We start from the raw sequence: 23,684 nt of genomic DNA on the forward strand, positions 1-23,684 counted from the left end.
CATTAATAAGTATAGGGTATTGGTGGGAATTGATGGAGACACTGTGTGATCAAATGGTCCTCTCTCCTCCTGCTCCCAGCTCAGCTGATACCACAGGAAGTCATGATAACAGAAATATAAAGTGTTAATTTATGCCAAGCCTATTATCACCTTATGATATATGAAGTTTTCCTATGGCGGGGGGGCATGGCAATAGCTGAATGAAGATTGTTTGCTCATGATTGCTGTTAAAAGTCATCCTTGGGGGCAGTTGGTAGCTCAGTGGATTGAGAGCCAGGCCTAGAGATGGGAGGTTCTGGGTTCAAATCTGGCCTCAGACACTTCCTGGCTGTGTGACCCTGGGCAAGTCACTTAACCCCCATTGCCTAGCCCTTACCACTCTTCTGCTTTGGAACCTATACACAGTATTGAGTCTAAGGTGGAAGGTAAGGTTTTTTAAAAAAAAGTTATCCTTTTACCAGTGTTGGTGGTAGATTGGTCAGCTCCCAAGGACTAGCAGAGAGGACACATGGACCTGGAGAAAAGGAGGCTGAGAGAAACCATTTAGAGCTAGGAAAGTGAACTCAGCCACCATGAACAGTGGGCACCAGGACTCTGAGAGTAAGGTTGTGAGGACCAATTGTCCATTGGGAATTTGGAGCTGAACATTATATTATGGAAAGCTCTCCCTTCATTTACTAGAGACTTCAAAGTAGCGATTATTTCCTTTCTCTCTTGGTCATGGGAGCCTGAAGTCTTTACCTCATATCCAGGTAATTTCTCAAAAGTCTGTCTTTATTTGTTTTCAATTCTTGCTTTGTAGTTTAAGCTGACAGTTGAAGTAAACAATGTCAACCACAGGCATTGTTAATATGGTTCTACTACTCAGGGCTATAGATGATAGGAAGAATGAGAGAAGAGAGGCAAGTTGAAAACTGTTGTTTTGCCAGAATGCTGTCTTTGGCTGGGGTCTCAGAGCTGAGGGATGGGGGAGGGGGAGGGAAGGGCAGAGGGAATGAGAAGAAGAAGAAGGAAGAGGAGAGGAGAGGGAGGAAGAGGAGGAGGAGGAGAGAGAGGCACAGAGACAGAGAGAAAATTATGATTGCATTTGTTATAACTTCTCAAAGGAAAAAAATATTTATATCAAGAAACCCATAGAAGCAATGAGTGAGTGTTAGAGTGGGAGTAAGTAAAAGTAGCTGAGCAACTCTATTTACCACTCCACTGCACCACTGCTGCAATAGTTCAAGAAGTTTAAGGAAGGAGAGAACACTAACAATTGAGGAATGATAGGACAGTCTGCCTCCAATTTCCTTCCACCCCTCCCACCCCCCATCCTTCATACTGCCAGTAGACTGATTTTTCTTATGCACTAATCTGGTTACTTCTGCTCAAAAATCTTCAGTGGTGTGTAATTATAATGATAAAGAGATGGAAAAATTAACCCTCCTCCTTTATTCAGACCTGAAGAGGGTAGGGTGGGATTGGGGAGAAGGGAATATGCATGTGGAATATACTGTCAGACAAACCAGTAATGCTTATTAGTTTTATTGATTTTTTTCATCTTTTTAAGAATCCTTATTACAAGGGAAGGCTCCTTGGGTGAGAGGAGGGGAAACATTAAAGAATCAATATTCTATAAAAACAAAATAAATAAAACTTTAAAACAAAATTATATTAAATGTATACTTTAAACTTTTAAAAATAAAAGCAAAGCATTTGATTTGATTTCTTTAAAAAATAAAAATTTCAGGGGTTTCCTATTGTCTTTGGAGTAAAATTCAAACTAATTGACTTGGCATTTAAGGTCCACAGTATGACAACAATCTTCCATGGTTATTCTCCTAGAGTCATTTTACCAGTGTGGGAAAGACTTCCCTCCTCTCCTCACTATTTCTAAACTCCCAAATCACTTTCTAGGTTAGGAATATCTGTTGGCCATCCTTTCCTCTCTTCTTTTCTTTATAGTATATTTGGTCCCTGCCTTACCCAACCTTCCACATAAATTCATCTTCTAGAACATTTATGGTACGATAGAAATATTGCTGAATTTTGAGACAAATGGTCTATGTCCAAATTCTGACTCTGCAACTTATGAGATATTAGACAGGCCACTTTATTTCTCTGGGTCTCAGTTTCCTCATCTATAAAATGAAGAGTTGACCTAGATGACCTCTAAGGACTCTTATAGTGCCCCTGACCTTCAACTTTGCCCTTTCAAATTTCTTCCTTCTCCTGGGGTTAACTGAAATGGCTTTCTTTTGAAATTACTGATTTCTTGGACTCTTCTCCAAAGCTAGCTGCTCCTTTTTTTTTTTCACATCCCCTATCCTTGTATCACTTCTTCTGACCTCCATGTGAGGACTTAAGTTAGTTCTCTGTAAAATAGTCTTTTAGGTGAGTGTGCACTTGTATGTTGAACAATAAGGCCAACCCATCAGGTTATGCTCTGTGTAATAGCAGAGTCTGAATGCTTTGGCAGTTCAGCTAGAGAAAGAACCTTAGTATCCAGGACCTTATCTTCAGAATCTTCCCAAGATAATTCAAAAAGAGGTGATTCAGTTTCCTGGCATGGTGCTGGTAGACTGTCCAAGTTTCACAGGCACATGGCAATGAGGTCAGCACAATGGCTCTGCAGACCTTCAATTTAATATGCACCATGATACCTCTTCTCTCCCATAATGTTGTGCAGAGCCTCCCAAACACTGAGCTAGCTCTGGCAATGCATGTGTCAACCTCATCATCTATGTGTAAATACCTGGAAAGTCTATTGCCAAGATAAGCAAACTCATCCACAGCATTCAAATTTTCTTATTTGCTATAAATGATGGTTCCATGTATGGGTGATGTGGTGCTGGCTGGTGGAGAACATCTGTTTTCTTGGTGTTAATTACCAGGCTAAAATTAGTACAAGCAGCAGAGAATCGATCCATATTCTGTTGCATCTCAGACTCAGAGGCTGCATTGATTATACATTTTCTAACAAAAAATCTCACACCAATTCTCCCTCCACTTTAGTCCTAGATTATCAAAAAAGGGAAAGCACTAGAATTAAGAGGAGTTGTGAAAAGCTTCTGTGGAAGGTAAGATTTTAGCTGGGATGTGAAGGAAGCCAAGGAAACTAAGAGAAAGGAAGGGAATTCCAGACATAGGGACTGCCCAGTGAAAAGTCCCAGTACACAGAATGGAGTGATTTGTTCAGGGAACAGCCAGTGTCAGGAGAAACAGTGATTGACTGGGCTGAAAATAAAACTCACCCCCACCATCTTCTCCCCACCCCCCACATACTTGGAGCAGACTGAGGCAGGGAAAGAGGGGAGATGCTGACTTACCTCTTTCTTTTTCTTGCATGTTCCCCCATCTGGCTATGTCATTCTGAAGTAAGGTCACTCAACCAGTAGGAGAGACTATGTAGCTGAAAGCAGATACATACACTCCTTTTTTTTTTTAATGAAAAGGTATTTATTAAATGCTTGCTATTTGTCAAGGATTGTGCTGAGATACTGACACTTTTAAAAAATATATTTTTTTCCACGTTTACATTTTTCATTTTCTTTCCCTCTCTTCTTCCCTCCCTGATCCCAGATCCACTGAGCACTTCCACTGGGTTGTACAAATGTTATCACTTATATCTATTTCCACATTATTCATTTTTGCAATAGAGCAATCTTTTAAAATGAAAACCTCCAATTATATATCCATATAAGCAAATGATAAATCATTTGTTTTTCTTCTTTGTTTCTACTCCCACAGCTCTTTCTCTCAATGTGGATAGCAGACTTTCTCATAAATCCCTTGTGATTGTCTTGTATTAGCAAAGTCCATTACATTGTATTGTTCTACAATATTTCACTTTCTGTGTGTAATGTTCTCTTGGTTCTGCCCATTTCACTCTGCATGAGCTCTTGGAGATTCTTCCAGTTCATATAGAAATCCTCTAGTTCATCATTCCTTTCAGCACAATAGTATTCCGTCACCATCATATACCACAACTTGTTCAGTCATTCCTGAATTGAGGGACACCCCTTATTTTTCAATTTTTTGGCCACCACAAAGAGCATGGCAATGAATACTTTTATACAAACATTTTTCATTATTATCTCTTTAGGGTCCAAACTTAGTTGTGGTATTTCTGGATCAAAGAGAATGCATTCTTTTAAGCCCTTTGGGCATAGTTCCAAATTGCCTTCCAGAAAGATATATACACTCCTGACAGATTGCTACATTTAAAGGGTGGAGCCTCTATTAGCAGATGAACTCTAGAGAAAATCTAGCCCCAGAAGTCAAGAATGGAACTGTGAAGACAAGTAGTCTCTGCTAGCCTTGTGAGCAACCCACCTAAAAGTGACGTTGTGCCTACAGAGAAACTTTGTGAGAACTCTACTAGGAAAAAAAGGACTTGCAAGCCTTGCAGTACTAGAATAGTGAGGAACTTTAACCACATATCTTCCCTACATGTATGCCTCACTATTCTATTAGTAGCTGTTTCTACAGGTACTTGTATGTTTATAGGAAGCTACACACTAAGTTTATGTGGGGGCAGTGCTCTATATCTACTGTTCTTACGATGACACTTTAGTAAATGGATTTGCAAAGAACTGCTTGTGCCTATTAGCTGATTATTGATAGGAAGCATATTATTAAAGGGTCATGAGTGATAGTGTTAAAAGTGAAGACGAAGAGAGATACTTGTAGAATCTGGGGTAGCAGAATCCCTGTAGGGACTTATCCCATGAATGTGAGAGCAAGTTGAAGGGAATATCCCAAGGAGGTGCTACATTAGAAAATAGAGAGTCATAGGGGCCCAGAAGATCTATGTAGGGTGGATAGAATTAGGTAGTAGAAAGAGAAACTAGATTAGGGAAATCTATTCAGGTAACATCATTTACTCCATTATTTGACAATCATGGTTTGGTGAAATGGGAACATTGGGCTGGAGAAATGAGGTCCTGGGATCTAATTCCAATTCTGCTATTGATTCATGGTATAAACTTTAGTAATTCACTTCCCCTCTCTGGGTCTCAGTTTCCCCATAAGAAAAATTATGGGGTTTTGGATTAAATTATCCTCATAGCATCTTTCAATTTTAACATTTGTATGTTTTAGTTTGATGTTTTATTGGCTAAGGTCTCTTCCAGCTCTGACATTCTGTGTCCTAAGAACTCTCAAATTCCTTGGTTCTCTGCTTCTACTCCATCCATAGTTTATTCCTCTCATCCATCCAAGGAAGGCTAATTAGGTTTCTATACCATCTCTTGCTCTCTGAACAAGTTACTATGTTGCTCTTATGCAACCACATGAAGTTTGCTGAAATGTGCCACCTAGTGGAAAACAAGATGACTGGTATACCTTTGAAATGGAGAAAGCAAGAAATGACAAGGAAACTGGTTTTTGTGGGGGGGGTTTGTTTGTTTGTTTGTTTTTTTACAAGGAATCTTTCTCTTACCTACAAAAAGAAAAAGTAATTAAAACAGCAACCATTCTAATTGCAAAATCTTTGCTATTTATTTTAGTGGTAATCCAAACAGTGTGATGACTCCCAGAGGATATGATACATCTTTTTTTTTCTCCTTTTGCCTTGCTTGCTTTTAGCTAGAGAGCTATCACTAATTCTTTCTCTCTACCCCCTACCACGATATTTTCTTTCTGTGGTTTTCATTAAGCTGCCTTAATACCTTTGTTTTCCTGGATAATAATTGTCTTACTTGGTATCCTTGTAAACCTTATGACCTCTGTTATGGATACTGTCAACAAAATCACAACATATGTGAATTGAACACGTAAAAAGGAAAATGTTAATGCTGAAGGGACCTCAGAGATCGTATGGATCAACTCCCTGATGTGCCAGATGGGAAGTACCATGAAGAGAAGTGATTTGACTAGACAAAACTGGGTCTAGAAATCATAACTCCTACTTCTTAATCTACTACAGCTAATAATGCTTGTTAATAATCATACTTCCCCTTTATTTAACACTGTAGGATTGCAAAGTCTCTCTGCAAGTCTTTTATTTGTTCCTTAGGAGAACCCTGGGAAACCATTTTCCAGATAAGGAAACAAACTCAGAAAATTAAAGTAACTTATGCAACATGGCACAGCTATCATATGGCAGACTCAGGACTGGATCTCAAGTTATTCTTTCTTAACACTGTTCTTTCCATTGTAGCACTGAATCTTAAAGCCACTAGTCTATAAGGATTCTTCCTCACATCAATCAACATTATAACAAGTCACAAGGAACTAAGCTGTTGCCCTTTGGCTCAACTCTGTCAATGAGGCATAAATCTATCTCTCTCTCCCCGGCCCCCACTCCACCCGAACTTCGTGGCTAATGAGTTTTGTAGGCAAAAAGCATAGGAACCAGAGAACCTGTTTCAGTCTAAGCTCTACCTATTTACTAGCCTATGTCTAGCAATTTCACTTTTCTGAAACCTCTTTCCCCATATTGTGAAATGTGTCTGATATATACTCTGCGTATGACATGAAGACTACTATAAGAACTAAATGGGATTAGAGAAGCAAAACGCATTAGAAATGTTCTGTAAAAGTCCTAAGGGTGTGTAAACTATTAATATTGCTCCAAATGAGAATTTGTCTTGTTTGATTATACTTGTTGCAAAGCCTACCCCCCCCCCACACACACACACACACACTCCCCAACTCTGGGGGAAAGGGGGCCAGTGAAAAAGGAAAAAATAAAATTCCATCTTAAAAATCCATTATTTGTAATCTCTGCAATTTGGGATACTCCATCTAATGATTCTTATAGAAACCTATTTATTCCCGTTTATCTCCATCGGGGGTTAATGGAGTACAATGCGTACTGGAGACTATGCCTTCCCCGCGGAGCTCAGCCTGTCCCCCGCCCATAATTTGAGGCTCTGACCAAGGTCCTTCCGCATCTTTTTCTCTCCTCCTCTGTCCTTCCTAGAGCTCGGACTGACCTCCGCCGTATTTCCCCGAATCGAAAGTGGCGCCTTTCGGGCACCTACCACCCGCTTTGGCAGCAGGGGGCGCCTGCGGGCTACAGCTCCAGGGCTCCTCGAGGGCAGGGAAGCCAAACCCGCTAAGAATTTCTATTCACTAGAATAGAAATTAGAATAGAAATAGAACGTGCGCCGAATCCAACCGAACCACACAGACCTCCAGCCCCTTCCTGGGCTTCTAGGACTTTTCGGGCCGGGAGATTTTGGCCCCTCACACTCCTGGGAGTGGTCTCTTCCAGGTGGACCAGCTTATCCAGTGGCTAATTAACGGACTTTCCTTTAGGGTAGCGGCGTGCCCCTCCCGCCTCGCCACGTCCTCAGTACTACACTAGCTTGCGGTGCCAGTCACCTCTCCGCACCCTTCGCAACCAGTTAGCTTTCCGACCAGTTAGTCCTCCCTTCAGGCAACTCCTGGACTTTACCTAAGCCAGCGGGCGGGTGAGACCATTTGGGGACCGGCGAGGGGGAGCACGAACTCACCCCCTTCTCAGAGCCAAGGCCAGCTGAGGCCAGTCGTACTTGAGGCGAGGATTAGGGTTGACCTGGAGTCCAGAAAAGTCTTTTTGATGGGGGGGGGGGCGATAAAGCTGGTGTAATCTAGCGAGAAGGAGGGAATGAAGGATGTGGGTGGTGGGTCTTCATCCCCTCCCCCCGAGGTGGGGGTGTGGTGGTAGCGCCCGACTCCCCTCCTCTCTCGGCGGAGCGGAAGTGTCGGGGAGTTGGACTGGGGCCGGCTCCGGGGCCGTGTCTCCCGGCCGCTGCTTGCTGTCGCCGCTACCGCTACTACGGGCGCCGCGGAGTTGGTGCCCGGGGCCGGGGCGGGCGCGCTCCAGGGGGACCGGCCCCGATGAAGCGGAAGGAGAAGCGGCTCCTGCAGGCTGTGGCGTTGGGGCTGACGGCCCTCGTCTTCCTGCCCAACGTTGGACTGTGGGCTCTCTATCGAGAGAGGCAGCTGGAGGGCGGCCCCGGAGGTGCCGAGGCGGCGGCAGCCAGAGCGGGGGTCGCACAGGTGAGCAAGCTCGCCCAATGTTCCCGGTGGCGGTCACGGAGAGATCCCGGATGATTCTCCGGGAACTGGTTTGGGAGCCCAAAACCGCCAGCCTAAACCCCGATAGTTGGGGGGAGCCCAGGTGTGCCGCCTCCTCCCGTAAGGGGAATCTGCTCTGACCCTGAGGAAATGAGACAGAATATGATGCTTCCAATGGGAAGGGTCCCCTTTCACCCCTACGTGATGAGCAAGTGGACCTCTTTGGGGGCCCTCCCCTAGTCAGCTCTCTTCCGACTTTATAAGGATGATAGATAGATAGATGCCTAAGAGGTTCACCAAGGAGTTTCCCCTTAGGAGAGATCGTTTCTCTTACTCCTGTTTGCCCCAGGACTCACTCTCCTAGCACGCCCATCCTTCTCCCAATTGTCTCTCTCAATCCCTTTCTCCGGTCACTTCCGTCTTCTTACCTCCACATTCTTGCTTTCTGTTAGTACTTACCATTTCTGCCTCTTCCTTTTGTTAACCCCAGGAATCATTCCGATTTTTTGGCCCTAGAGTAGGAGCTGCTCATTCCTTTCATCTACCATTGAGAACTTGCTCTCACCGACTGATTTTCCCCCGCCCCCCAAAACACACACAGACGTTTGCTGAATGACTGGTCAGTTCCTTCTGTGTCATCTCACCTATGTAATTAATGGCTATTTTTCCATCTTGGGATCAATCCTTTTCCAAGAGAGACCTTCTAGCTTTTTCAACCATCAGCCTCCCTTCTTTCCAAGTCCAGTGGTCCTGTTGATGGACATTCTGTCTTTACTGGAATGCTTTGGCAAAGGTCAGGTGGATCAGATTCCTAATGGATACCAAGGTAAACAAAGTACCTATATAACTAACTGACTTAAGAAAACAGTTCTGAATTTCAGAGCTGGCTTGCTTATCCCTTTTCTTGCTTGTTCTGTCATTGGTCATAGGATGTCAGAGCAAAAGAGACCTTAGAGATCATCTTTCCCATTCCCATCATTTCACAGAGGTAACTAAAGCCCAGAGAGGGAAATTATTTGTCCAAGACCAGAATTTTTGAAGTCCATTGCTTGTCCACAATATCATGCCCTATATTTCTTTCATATAGGTTGAGATTTAAAGGTGCAAAGTATCTAATATTTTAGGTCACTTCAGATCTTCTGGCAATTGGTGAATATAAAACTGTTATTGTTGGGAGTGCAGAATCCAGGATTGGAACCTAGTGAACTTGCCAGAATGTATTTACTCTTACAAGTGGGAGTGAAATAGAGAAGGCTTTTCTGTTCTTTTTATGGTTTTAATAATTATATCATTTTATGTGAGGAAGTAGAACACTGGACTTGAAGTCAGGAAATCTGGCTTCTCTCACTCAGCCTGAGTTTTCTCATCCGTACAATGGATTTAGTTAGTGCTATGTAATAGGGTTCTAGATCTCTAGATTCAACCCACATCAGTGTTCATTTTTTTTTTAAACCCTTACCTTCCATCTTGGAGTCAATACTGTGTATTGGTTCCAAGGCAGAAGAGCAGTAAGCACTAGGCAATGGAGGTCAAGTGACTTGCCCAGAGACACACAGCTGGGAAGTGGCTGAGGCCAGATTGGAACCTAGGACCTCCTGTCTCTAGGCCTGGCTCTCAATCCACTGAGCTACCCAGCTGCCCCATCAGTGTTCATTTTAATCGAGTCATTTAGTTAAATAACATGGATGATATGCTTATAAAATTTTCATATAATGGGCAAGAAGAGGAAGGATAACCAGAGCAAGGCCCCCAATGTCTCAGGTAGCCAGTCTAGGAGGATTTATGGGAAAACATGAGAAATTATTGCATTGGATAAGATAGTTTGTGGCCTGCACTTTTGATACTCCTTGGATATGAGACTATAGATGCATTGAAGTATAGATGTAAAATCACAGAATTCGAACCAATAAAGGTCCTCAGAAGGCATCGAGTCTAACTAATATCCAACATATTCCTGACAATTGGTCATCCAGCTTTTGTCTGAACATTTCCAGTGACAAGGCATTCACCACTTCCCTACTTTAAAATGAAATTTTTAAAAAAATCAACTGCTGGGGGTAGGGGGGGGGGGTAGCTGGGTAGCTCACTGAATGGAGAGCCAGGCCTAGAGACAGGAGGTCCTAGGTTCAAATATGACCTCAGACACTTCCTAGCTATGTGACCCTGGACAAGTCACTTAACCCCCATTTTCTGCCTTGGAAGCAATAAAAGATGGAAGGTAAGGGTTTAAAAAAAAAAGTCAGCTGCTCAGATGCAATGTGGTGAAGATATGACTAGGAAATGATGGAAATGATAAAAATGATCTGGTGGTTTTAATGATAGTAATTGCTAGATGTGTTTTACATATATTATCTCATCTTAGTATGGTAGCTAATGTGGCTGTCATTATTCACAGAGCACAATTGCATATAGGCCCAATGCCCCCTGATCTAGCCAGAAGTAATGTCCCTAGCTTGGGATACCACATTTTGTGAAAGACATTAACAAACTGGATGTTCCCAGAGGAAAACAATTAGGATACTAAAGGGACTTGAAATAATGATGTATAGAAATTGACTGAAGGAACCAGGCATGATTAGCTTGAAGAAGAGAACACTTTGGGGTATGTGATCACTGTTTCCAAATATCTGAAGGTCTAGCATGGAAAAATCTGGAAAAATTATATTTGTTCTTTGCTCTAGGGATCGAAATTAGCAATGGGTAGAAGATATAGGGAAGCAGATTTCAATTCCAGTCAAGGAAAATTTTCTAAAAATTAAACTTTCCAAAAATAGAATGGACCATCTTAAGGAAGAGAATACTAATAACCCCTGAGCTTCAGTTTTCTTATCTATAAGTACAAATGATAATAACTTTTACCTGCCACATAGAGCCATTGTGAGGCTGGAACGAGATGTATGTTGGTGCTGTTTTGCAAACCTTATAATGCTATATAAATGTCAATTATAGAATTCTCTGCCATTGGAGAGCTTTGACCAAGGACTATGTGATTACTTGTCAAAGATTTTATAGAAAGTATTGATTCCAGTTCAGATAACAGATAATTTAGATGACCTCTGCTACTTGTTAAATTCAGTTTAATAAACACTTATTAAAACACTGCTATGGAGTTTCAAAGACCAAAAACAAAAGAAAGATCCTGGTCTCCAGGGAACTTTGAAACAGCATGTGCATAGATAAGTAAATAGAAATACTATGTAAATTTGGTGAAGAGGGTCAGGCAATAACTCTTAACAGCTGATAAAAGGGAGGAGTCCAGGATCTTCCATGAGATTATGGAAGAGGAGGCACTTTGAGCTGGACCTCAACTAGATCAGCAGATTCCAAGAGGTTAGGGTGAGGGGGGAGAGCATTCCAGGCCTGAGGGATGGATGGGCCACATGTACAAAGAAGGAGGTGAGGATTGTATTGTCATGGCCGGAGAACTGTAATTAAGATAGTTTGACTGGAAAATAGATTGCACAAGCTGGAATACTATGAAATATAGCTGTAAAATAAAGGTTGGAGCCAGATGGCAAAGGGCTTTAAATGTCAAGCAAAGGAGTGTGTATTTATCTAGAAGCACTAGACAGGCACAGAAGCCTTTTGAGCAAAGGAGATGACATAGACTTGTACTTAAGGAATATTAATTTGACAGCTTTATATAAAATGCATTGAAGAACGGGAGACAAGGAGACCTAACAAAGCAACTGCAACAAATAGTTTAGGCAACAGGTGATAAGAACCCTAATTAGGGTAGACTTTTTTGCCCATTGTCCAAAGGGTCTCCCCCTCATCTTTGAACTTCTACAACATTTGGAATTACAGGGATAGGGCAAGTGTTCCTTTTTACAAAGAAGGTATTTGGTTCCTTAAGGAGCTTGGCTTCAGTGAGATTCTGTGAGTTCTTTGGAATATGCAAGTTCATTATTAAGTTAACACCTGCAATTTGGCTATTATCCAGAGAGGTTTCTGTGGTTTCTTTGCTGTGGCAGTTGGAGACTCACTATTTTGAAAAGACCCAGGTGTGTAGTGAGAAAGTTAGGGTTAATGGTTCTTTGCCCTAGGCTTTCAGGTAAATTACCCTTATGCACAGTGGGCACTGGAGCAGGAACTGAGGAGTGGAGAGAGAAGCATCTGGGGCAGTTCTCAGAGCCTGTAATGGGAGGCAGACAAACAAAGACTTTGAAAAGTCAAGTAATGATTCAAGTCACTGTTTTTATCCCATTACTATGGCTTGGGGGTGGAGAGGAGAGAGAAAGAACGGCAATAATTCAATACAGTGGACTGTTCTTGCTGAAACTTTTTGTTTTGTTTTTCTAAATAACTATCTTTTGGCCTCTATTTGAGCTATATGATTATGTGGTTTTGAAATGAGAATTCAGAATTGAAATCCAGGTAATACTGGATTTAAAATATCTGTTGCCTCTCAGGAATATAGTACCAAATTTCAAAGACAATTCCCTTTTGCTATGTTTTGCTCTGGGTGTATGACATTGAGTTGGTTCCCAAAAGAAATCCCATGATTCAGGGTTGAAAAGTTCCAGAAATGACTTTAAATCATCAGAACTTATTCCTTCTTCTACTAACTATTTAATAAGTGCCCCCTATGTTTTTTAAATCAAAACCCTTACCTTATGTCTTAGAATGGATAGTTTCCAAGGTGGAAAGTGGCAAGCCCTAGGCAATTATGGTTAAATGACTTGTCTAGGATCACATAGCTAGGAAGTGTCTGGGTTTGAATTTGAACCCAGGACCTCCCATCTGTAGGCTTGGCTCTCTTATCCACTGAGCCAGCTAGCTTCCCCCGAGTGCCTACTGTGTGCTTATCATTGGCCTACATGTTGGAGAAGACACAAGATGCCATGGAATAACTGAATTGGAAAAGTCATTGGTACATAAGATATAAGAAAGTAGGCTACAGAGTTTAAGAATTAGATATAAAATATAGAATATCCAAATAAGAAAGGACAAGAGAAATGAATTGATTCATTCTCTCAACAGTTTTTAAGCTTGTTATAGTCAGAGCTGATTGCTGTTATAGACAGAACTGATTGCTAGGTGCTGAGGACAGTTCAAAGATATTTCCATTTCTTATCCCAGGTATTGGTATTATACAAATTTCCAGTTATGCTGCTTTTTAACTAATTTGACATCTTAACTACAGGGTGGGCTAATTCCAAGTTCAAATGGTTATCCTAGCAATTAATTAAAATCATTCCATTGATCATGCTCAGGGCTCCTCATTGCCCCCGAGTAGATAATACTTTGCCTGATATTTAAAGTACCCCACAATCTGGCTTAGCCTCAGCTTTGTGGCCTTATTTTATTTACCTCACTTCCCTCCATCCATGCTTCATTCCAGCCATCTGGACTACTTACTGTTCCTCAGTTTCATCCTGGCTCCTCGTCACTCTATATTTGCATCTAGCCTTCTCTGCTTGCAGTGGACTCCTCTCTTTCTCTGCACCTTTTCATCTCTGTATTCTGAAGGTGAATTTTGGCTGTTACTCATCCACAAAACCTCCCTTGATTCCTTTAGCAGCAAAGTCCCCATCACATCTTTCATGCCTCTTTATTTTATCTCTTTGTACTTCTAATTTTAAAGTAATTTATTTACATTTCTTATCTCCTCTATTTACTCTTTGAGGACAGAAATCATAGGATTTTTATCTGGAAAGAACTATAACTATCATCTAGTCCAACCCTTTAATTTTACAGTTGAGAGAATTGAGGCCCAAAGAATTTAAGTAAATTGCACATGGTCTTACTATGCTTAATTCTTTCCTGTCTTTAATTCTAGTAGTTTTTCCACAATATTTCTTCAAAATGCCATTTTCTCCCCAGCATCCTGGCCATAGTATTTTGCATGTAGTAGGCAATGTTTGAAATAAATTAAGTCTAGTGACAAGTGCCTGACTTCTGAGGAAAAGTACGGAAGTGAAGGAATAGCACTTGATGTTTCAGAGACCAGTATGTCCCTCCCCTGCTCTCCAGTTCTCATTCCTCAATGTCTTTAATTCAACAGGCCTACACTTCTTTATCTGTGAAATTCAGTAATCATGTACTATGTCCTATAAACAGCTAGGGTAGTTTTCTTAGAGGTAAAGCTCTGCCATCATTGAGGTTAGTCCAGTGGGGAAAACACAAGGACCCAAGTAAATGTAATTTCTACCAATTACTGTGTAACAAGTGCAAAGAAGAAATCTAAATGCTTAGAAAGCACCATTTTAAAATACATTCTCCTCCGTTTTAAGAAAAGTTTCTTTAAAAGTAATGCCCATCAATAAGAAAAATTCACTGCCTCTACTGGGTTGTTTGATGAAGACATTTTAAATAACTAACTAGACATTTGTCAGATTTGGGGACCAGATTATTTGTTTGTACCCTCTGGTAAGATTTGAAAGTTCTGCCTCCAGTTACTGCCCTTCAAGAGTCTTTGGGCCTTCACTATCATACTTGTGACTTTCCTTATCACAAAATAAATCTCTGTTGGCTATGAAAGTAGACTTTTCTGTCATTAAAAATTATATTTGTTAGTTCATTTGGAAGAACAAAAGATAAAGGATACCCAGGGAAATAGTGAAAAAAAATACAAAGGAAGGTGGCCTTGCAGCCCTAGATCTCAAATTATGCTATAAAGCAGTGGTGAGCAAAACAATTTGGTACTGGCTAAGAGACAGAAAGGAGGATCAATGGAATAGACTTGGGGTAAGGGACCTCAGCAAAACAGTCTATGACAAACCCAAAGAGACCAGCTTTGGGGACAAAAATACACTATTTGACAGAAACTGCTGGGAAAATAGGAAGACAGTGTGGGAGAAATTTGGTTTGGATCAACACCTCACACCCTACACCAAGATAAACTCAGAATGGGTGAGTGACTTGAACATAAAGAAGGAAACTGTAAGTAGGTAGTAAGTAGGTGAACACGGAATAGTATACATGTCAGGTCTTTGGGAAGGGAAAGATTTTAAAACCAAGCAAGACTTAGAAAGAGCCACAAAATGTAAAATCAATAATTTCGACTACATCAAATTAAAAAGGTTTTGTACAAACAAAACCAATGTAACCAAAATCAGAAGGGAAACAACAAATTGGGAAACAGTATTCATAACAAAAACCTCTGACAAAGGTTTAATTACTCAAATTTACAAAGAGCTAAACCAATTGTACAAAAAATCAAGCCATTCTCCAATTGATAAATGGGCAAGGGATATGAACATGCAGTTTTCAGCGAAAGAAATCAAAACCATTAATAAGCACATGAAAAAGTGTTCTAAATCTCTTATAATCAGAGAGATGCAAATCAAAACAACTCTGAGGTATCACCTCAAACCTAGCAGATTGGCTAACATGACAGCTGTGGAAAGCAATGAATGCTGGAGGGGATATGGTAAAATTGGGACATTAATTCATTGCTGGTGGAGTTATGAATTGATCCAACCATTCTGGAGGGCAATTTGGAACTATGCCCAAAGGGCAATAAAAGACTGCCCTTTAATCCAGCCATAGCACTGCTGGGTTTGTACCCCAAAAAGATAATAAGGAAAAAGACTTGTACAAGAATATTCATACCTGCGCTCTTTGTGGTGGCAAAAAATTGGAAAATGAGGTGATGCCCTTCAGTTGGGGAATGGCTGAACAAACTGTGGTATATGTTGGTGATGGAATACTATTGTGCTCAAAGGAATAATAAAGTGGAGGAATTCCATGGAGACTGGAACAACCTCCAGGAAGTGATGCAGAGCGAGAGGAGCAGAAGCAGGAGATCTTTATACACAGAGACTGATACACTGTGGTACAATCGAATGTAATGGACTCCTCCATTAGTGGTAATGCATTGATCTTGAACAACCTGGAGGGATACAGGAGAAAAAAAACACTATCCACATTTAGAGGAAAAACTGCGAGTGAAACACCAAAGAAAAACAACTGCTCACGTCCAACAACATGGAAATGGGTTCTGATCAAGGACACATGCAATACCCAATGGAATTGTGCATAGGCTATGGGGAGGGGTAGGAGAGGGAGGAATAGAAAATGATTTTTGTAACCAAGGAATAATGTTTGAAATTGACCAAATTAAAAAAAATAAATAGGAAAAAAATTGTATTTGTTAAAAATAATTAACAAGTGTTTAGTACAACATTCCTGTTCCATCACACCTTTCTGTTGCACCCTAAGCTTATCCTCCTCCTATTCCCATTTTGCCTATTCCCCTATTCCCCTATTGCCATCCTTAAGCCCACCTCCCTGCCTTGCTGTTTTCAACATGGTGTTCAGTAGTAAATTTCAACAGAATGGATCATAGCTTTTGAGATGGAGATGGAAAGGAACCAGAGAAATCATTTAGTTCACCTCTTATTTGAAAGAGAAAGGACCTGAGCCCCAGAGCTTGGAAATCAGTAGGCCAAAGTCCTCCAAGTAGTAAGTAGGAGGTCCAGGATTTTAGTTAGGCACTTTGAGCTCCAGGTCCAATGTGGTTTGTTTCTTTCCCTCCCACTTTACTATGGGAGTTTTTTCCCTGTGATTTGGAAGCAATGTTCAGAGTCACATAACTTGGTCAGTAACCAAAAAGATGACTAGACTTTGTGTTCCATTAGGACAGAAAAACCTTTAGTTTTTTTTAAACTGAATTAAGTATAGTCTATATAACCCCCCACTCCCAACCCCCAACTAGATTTATCTAAAATTTGAGTATAATTTATGGTGTTTTGAAAAGTGTGCCTGTATTGTTTTTTTTTCCTTTCAGAGATATCTCATTTTAAGAATGCAGCCTTTATTCAGACAGATTTACTACTGTGCCTGCAAGACCAGAAAGTAAAATCTAGACTTAGATATTTCTGTTTTCACTGGGGACAGCTAGATGGCATGATAGAGCTCCAGGACTGGAGTCAGGAATGTCTGAGTTCAAATTTGGCCTTAGATACTTATTAGTTGTGTGACATTTGATCCCAGTTCTACCACCTATTGTGTGGCCATGGGCAAATATGTAATTTATGTAATGTAACTTATGGGCCTCGGTTTCTTTATACAATGATGAGATTTTAAGAATTGCTTTCTAAAATTACCTTTTTTGCTTTGACATTCTATTTTCTAAGGTCTCTTCTAGTACTCATTTTCTTCTAAGTTATAACTTCACTAGAAAATATTTGAGTACTTCAAATCAGGGGTGTAATAGATTACCCAGTGACTTTAATATTCATGTAACAGGAGTTCCTCTCCTCTTTTTTGGATTTTACATTATTCTTAGAACATTAGGAAATCGATGTAAGGATTTTATTTAAACCACATTTGCCTTAGTGGTGGCAAGAGCCTGACCCATCAGAAAATTAAGTAATCAGGCACCACATAAATAGTCTTGGATTGATTACCCTAAACTGTTTCCACATAATGGCTAGGAACATTTAGACAGCTAATCACTAGAATGTTTGCATGCTCAGGTGAAACATGATGCGTTAGGAAAAGTATTATTGATCAGCTAAAGGGGATTGGCTTGGCTGAATCCTCTTCATGCTGAGGTTGGAATTTTGGAGAGAGGCATTAGTTTTCATGGTAACATAAGTTGGAGGTGCATATTAAAGTCAGTGTTTGTGTTCTTATTTGTATAAGTCTTAGTTGTATAACAAGTGTTGAAGAGACAGTAAATTAATACTGTGTGGAAGGTGGGAAAAGGCATGCTCAGACACTAATGCCATGTGGGAGAGGATTTTTCTTCTGCGACAGGATAACTGCAATCCTAGGAATTATAACCATAGAAATTAGAAGTAACCAATATGTCCCATCATTGTCTCCCTCTTTCAAAAAGAAAAAATAAGTTCCATTTAAAAAATAAGTATCACAGAATATTAAGAGGGATTTCAAAATATAGACTGGTGGTACACAGAGCAAGGGATGTGAGAAATGGAATTACACTTAGCGATCACCTAGTCCAACCCTTTCATTTTACAGATGAGGAAACCAAGACTCAGGAAACAGAGGACCAGATGATGCCCAGTTAAGGAGAGAAGAAGTTAAGAATAAATTCCTTTTTTCTGAGTCTTAGCCTAATGTGGCCATCTGTCTGCCTCTTTAACTCTTTTCATTCCCACCTCCACTACCCAATAGTTGTATATGTCTTTGTTTTGTTACTTAGACAGTAATAATTCATTGAAGATTCTCTAAGGTTGAATGCAGTATTAACAAAAAGCTACCATAAGATTAGTTCCTACTTTGTAATACAGCTTATGTTTTATAATTCATGACCTTTTAGCTTGGTGAAGCAACCTATTGATATTTTTCCAAGACAGAGTGAACTAAATAATTCAGCTTGCTTTGATCAGTTGTTCTTCTCTTTCTCTTTACCTTTAAATGACTTCACTTTGGTGTCCTCTGTTGCATACCAGTAAATGAAATAACAACCCATTTTTCTATTTGGAAAACAAGTGAAAATTTTAAGCGTAAAAGGCAAAATCTCTTCAAATTTCACAAAAGATAGTAGCTTCCATTTCTGTAGAGCTTTACCATTTACAAAGTACTTCCCTTATAAGAACTCTCTAAAGGTACAAAAAGTTACATGTGGAAAAATCAGGGATTCAAAAGGTAAAGTGACTTAGAAGAAGTATTTGATTCTAATCCAGGTCTTTAGGGGATCTTGACAGGCTAGAACAATGGGCCAGATATAATAAGTTGAAATTTAATAGGGATATATGTCAATCCCTACACTTTAATTTTTAAAAATCTCTATTACAAGTGCAAAATTAGGAGAGGCTAGATAACTTTGTGTGAAAAAAATCTAGAAATTCATTGGACTCACTATTTGCCAGTAGCATGAAAGAACAAAAGAAATTCTAAGTAAGTATGATTACAATGGGGGTGAAAATTAGTGCAGAGATTGTAGAGGTAACAGGATATTCTGAGTGTGAGGTGCGCAGAGACATCCAGGTAGAGATGTCTTTCCAGAAATTGAAAAAATATGGGATAGGAGCTCTGAGGAGATGATACATTGTTAATACAAATTTGGGAGTCTTCCCAGTAAAAGTGATCATTGAAACCATGGCAGTGCATGAAATCAAGGGAGAAAGTGAAGAAAGGTAAATGAAGTTCAAGGACAAAACCTTTAGAGGATGCCTATATTTGAGGGGTAAGGAGAAAAGAAAAATTTGCAAAGGAATCAGACCAGTTGTGAGAGAATTTCTATAGTAACCAGAAAACCATAGGGGCCTCAAAGATAGCTGGGGAAATTAAAACTCCACCCCTTTCAGCTATTCATTTATTTATTGTTGTCGCATGAAATCTATGTGGTATTTTGGAAAATTAAGACCACCTACAGACATGTTAGCTTGGGGAAGATGATACTTCTTTCTTGATGGGGACCTGCCTGGGTGTGGGAGATATTTAGGAAGGTTGCCTTCCTGGAGGAGATGATACTTGAGTTGGACCTTGTAAGAAAGGATAAACTATGTTTTGATTATTGTCACATCAGAAAGTTGGAAGACACCTGATAATCCATCTTATTTTTAACCCATACCTGAAAGAAAAGCCCCTAGAGAGGTTATTAAGCTTTTACTTAAAGACCTCCAGGAAGGGTCTTTTCCCCTACCTTCTGGATACCATGTCTGAGGCTTCTTGCCTCTAGATTGTGTTACCTTTTTTTTCTAGGTAACACAAATCACATGTTGCACCATTAATTCATGTTGAGTTTTGTAAGGGTTAAATTTAATGGTTGGACTTAAATTATATGAAATAATGTGGTTGCCGAAATTATATCTCAAGTCAGAAGTTTATTTACCAAAACAGAGGGGAAACAATAGAGTAGAGAAATGTGGAAGAGGTTAGAGAAAATACCTATACTAGTCCTCAGCAAGGAGGGCTGGCAGTGAGTAACCACTAGATCTCCTCCAAGATGGAAGCTAGTCTCTTAAGAAACTAGAAAGGGAGTCAGCCTTTTCATTCACCCAAGGAAGTAGTCCAGGAGTCAGAGTCTAAGTTGAAGTCACGATCCACTCCAAAATAATCTCCAGGAAACACTCTCCATGAGACTCAATTTCACAAGACTGCCGCAGCTGAAGGATTTCATGGCTTTCATGGTGGTTTCTGTCCCTGACCCTTTCCATAGGGGCCAATCACAGTTTCCAAATTGTACAGCAGTGCCCAGGGGCAGTGTCTGTGGGATTGACTTCTTACCTCCAAAGGTATTAACTCTCCTCCTAGGATTCACTTTTCTGAGTTGTCACCCAGTTTGATTTAATCAAAAGGTAGACAAAGGAGAGCCAATCCTGTCTTCATAATCTAGTGAGGTACTTAAATTAGTGTTAACCAAGGTTTTAACTCTAACCTAGGCAAAGAGACTAAAGGATTCCCATTTCACAAATGTAAACTCAGAAAAGACAAAGAAAACCAAGAATTTCCTTTCACAGTTTGCAGTCCATTAAAACATCTCATGTCTTTAACAAATAAATGGCATTCTACCCATGTCTTTGCCCTCTTGCATTTGTGAAGTTGATTGTTTTTAACTCAAGAATAAGATTTTATATTTATCCCTATTAAAGTTTATGTTATTGGATTTGGATCAACAGTCTATTGAAAGCTTTATAAATTCTACCTTTGTTACTCAGTGTGTTAAAGATTCCTCTGCTAGTTTTGTTTTGTCTTCAGATTTGAGAAGTATGGCGTCTATTCCTTTATTGGAGTCTTTGATTAAAACAAAATTATCCCAGGCCCAAGCACAGATCCTGGGACACTTTGCCAGAGATTTTCCTCTAGGTTGACATCAAACCATTAGTGACTGACTGCACTGGTTCTGGTCATTCAAATAGGTCCAAATCCATATAATCTAGCCACATGTCTTTATCCTGTTTATTAAAATGGAATGGGAGATTTAGTCAAATACTCTGCTAAAATTCATTATTCCTTTTATCTGCTAGTCATATAGTCCTGTTAGAAAAAGTAAGTGAGATTTCTCTGTAATGATCTGTTGATGAAGTGTGATGGCTTTTGTGATAACCACTTCCCTTTTTAAAGGTTCATTAATAATTTCTTTGAGATTTTGCCAGAAATAGAAATAAAACGTTTACTGGTTTGCTGCCTTATAACTTGAAAATTCTATTCTCTTGCCTTTTTAAAAAATGAGGACATAAGTCTTTCTGTGGTCCTGAAAACCCTCTTCTATTCCCTAGGATCTTTCAGTTCCCTGACAGCTCTAAGCAGTCAAATCCATCACGTTTTTTCTTATGTGATCACAGAGTGTTTATTGTCTGTATAATCAAACTTAAGTATTCTAAATTTAGCATTGTAGTTGTCAAAAGCATCTGACTCTTAATTGTTTCAACATTTGATTATTGAGATATCAGTTTATAGGATTATAGATTTAAAGTTGAAAGGGTGATCTAGTCTAGCCCTTTGATATTATACATGGGGAAATTCAGACCTAGAGAGGTTAAACAGTTTGTCTGTGGTCACCACAGGTAGTAAATGGCAAAGCCAGGATCTAAGTTCAGGCCTAGTGATTCCATATGCAACATTCTTTGAAAACATGCTCCAAACCGCTATTCATAAAAGAAATGCAAATTGAAACATTTCTGAGGTTTCACTTCTCACTATACAAGTTTATCCAGATCGCATAAAATGGAAACAGTCAGGGTTGGAAGGAATGTGGGAGCCTATCAGTAATCCCACTACTGGGCATATACTACAGGAAAGGTAAAAGCAAAGGTTTGCTATATGCCAGAACAAGAATCTTTGGGGTAGCAAAGAATTGAAAACAAATTATTGAATGGATGAAAATATCAAGACATCATCACAATCACTAACATTTATATAATTTTTCTTAAAAGAGAAAAAAAGGACCTGTATGTAAGTATATAGCAGCTATTTTTGTCATGACAAAGGATTGGAAATTAGGTGGGGCTAGGAGTGATATCCATCAATTGGGGAATGGCTAAACAAATATTTGTATATGAGTAATGGAATATTATCGTGCCTAAACAAATATTTGTATATGAGTAATGGAATATTATCATGCCTTTAGAAATTACAAAAGGGATAGTTTTAAACAAATTTGGGAAAATTTGTATGAACTGATGAAGAACAGAAGCTAGAAAACAATTTATACAGTAACAATGCAAAAAAAACCTCAAAAAACTTTAAAGGAGAAGGGAAGAAGCTATTTCAAATGATGAAGTATACTATCCAACTCTTAACGGAGGGATCATAAACTCAAGGTACAGAAAGTAATTGTATTTTCCCAACATGGCCAGTATGGGGATTCATTTTGCTTGACAATAAAAGAAATATTTGATATTTCATTTTTCTTTGTTTCATTTGGGGAGGAAAAAGTTTAAAGGAGAGAGGACAAACTAGCAATAGTTACCAAAAAAGGGGTCATGGGAGCGTTTTAATAAATGCACAAAAGAGAACAGAAGAAAGGCCAGAAAGCAGACAAAACAAGAGAATTTTGAAAATAGCATGTTAAATGTGTTGGAGAGTGAAGTGAAGTGTATGTTGTACAGATTCAAAACTACATAAATGATCCTCATTTTCTACTCTTTGTATGGAAATAGTCATATTTGATGTTTAGGCTCAGAGTAGAAACTTTAAAAATAATAAAGGTTTGTTGACTTCTTTAAAAACAAAGAGGAAAAGGTCCTAGAGAACAGATGGTAAAACATAACTCTTCTTTAATAGCAGAAAGGTGGAAAATTACTAGGACAGAATATTGTATACATTTTTAGATGCAATCAATTTATCAGATATTTTGCTTAATTTTTGTCATAAAAGAGGGATCATCACTGAGTGAGTTGTGTTGGAGTAACTAATATAAGGACAAAAGGCATGAAATATGTGTATATATTTTATATGTGTATATAACATATACATTTAAGTCCAGCACTCTTTCCATTGTTCTAGTCTTAGTGTCTTGGCATAGCTGAATTATGTTTCAGTTTTCCTTTCCACAATTATAATAAGAGGAAACTTAAACCATAGCCCTTTCAACTGGATCTCTTATATCTTCCTTTGTTCCAAGAATAATTTAAGAGTTTGGAAAGATGGAAATCTACATTTTGGGAAGAGTCATTAACAAAGTAATGTCCATTGATGGAACCAGGGACAACCAACATATCTTAATTTTGCATTTATCTTATAAACTGGATAATCATGGAAGCAAAGAATATAAGATCTACACAGGACCTCAGGACAGACTTTTTTTTTTAACTTAGAGCTTAAAAGAATCTTAAATCATAGGATATTCAAATATAGAACTATAGGGCTAGGAAAAAATACCCTTAGAACATTGAATGACAGAGCTGAAAGGAACATTAGAGATCATTTTGTCCCACCTCCTTATCTTACAGAGAAATAAACTGAGCCCAGAGAGGCTAAGTGATTTGCACTTGCCCATGATCACATAGCATCCTGCCTTTGCTCTGAATTGGCATTCTCATATGTCTTAGCATTGTTTATTTCTTTTCTGTACAAGTTATTTGTTGTCAAAATATTAACTGCACAAGAAGTCCCAATTATTTTCTCTCTAAGAATAGGTATTAATAAAGCCAAGAAACTCCCATGTTTCATTTTCTTATTTTTGTAATTATTTCTTGAGTGTATGAGTTATCCTGCTTAATATACTGAGGCCTATTTTTATCACTAGAGATGTTGAAAGTAAAACTGACAGACCATATTTATCATTGCTGATAGTACTCAGCGACACTACTTCTTTTTGCAGCACACCA

At 39.3% G+C, this 23,684-nt stretch overlaps 1 protein-coding gene across 2 annotated transcripts in view; it reads left to right on the forward strand.

Annotated features, from left to right (window-relative positions):
• The first annotated feature begins 7,061 nt into the window (after positions 1-7,061).
• Positions 7,062-23,684, forward strand: part of GALNT10 (polypeptide N-acetylgalactosaminyltransferase 10) — a 175,903-nt gene continuing 159,280 nt past the window's right edge. The window contains exon 1 of one of the 2 annotated variants that reach the window (XM_056811498.1): positions 7,062-7,974. In XM_056811498.1, the coding sequence (XP_056667476.1) occupies positions 7,813-7,974 (162 nt within the window). In that variant the 5' untranslated portion in view covers positions 7,062-7,812. The remainder of the gene's footprint in view (positions 7,975-23,684) is intronic. The other variant, XM_056811499.1, reaches the window with a different exon arrangement.

The sequence above is a fragment of the Monodelphis domestica genome, chromosome 1 (assembly GCF_027887165.1).
Source record: "Monodelphis domestica isolate mMonDom1 chromosome 1, mMonDom1.pri, whole genome shotgun sequence".
NCBI lineage: Eukaryota > Metazoa > Chordata > Mammalia > Didelphimorphia > Didelphidae > Monodelphis > Monodelphis domestica.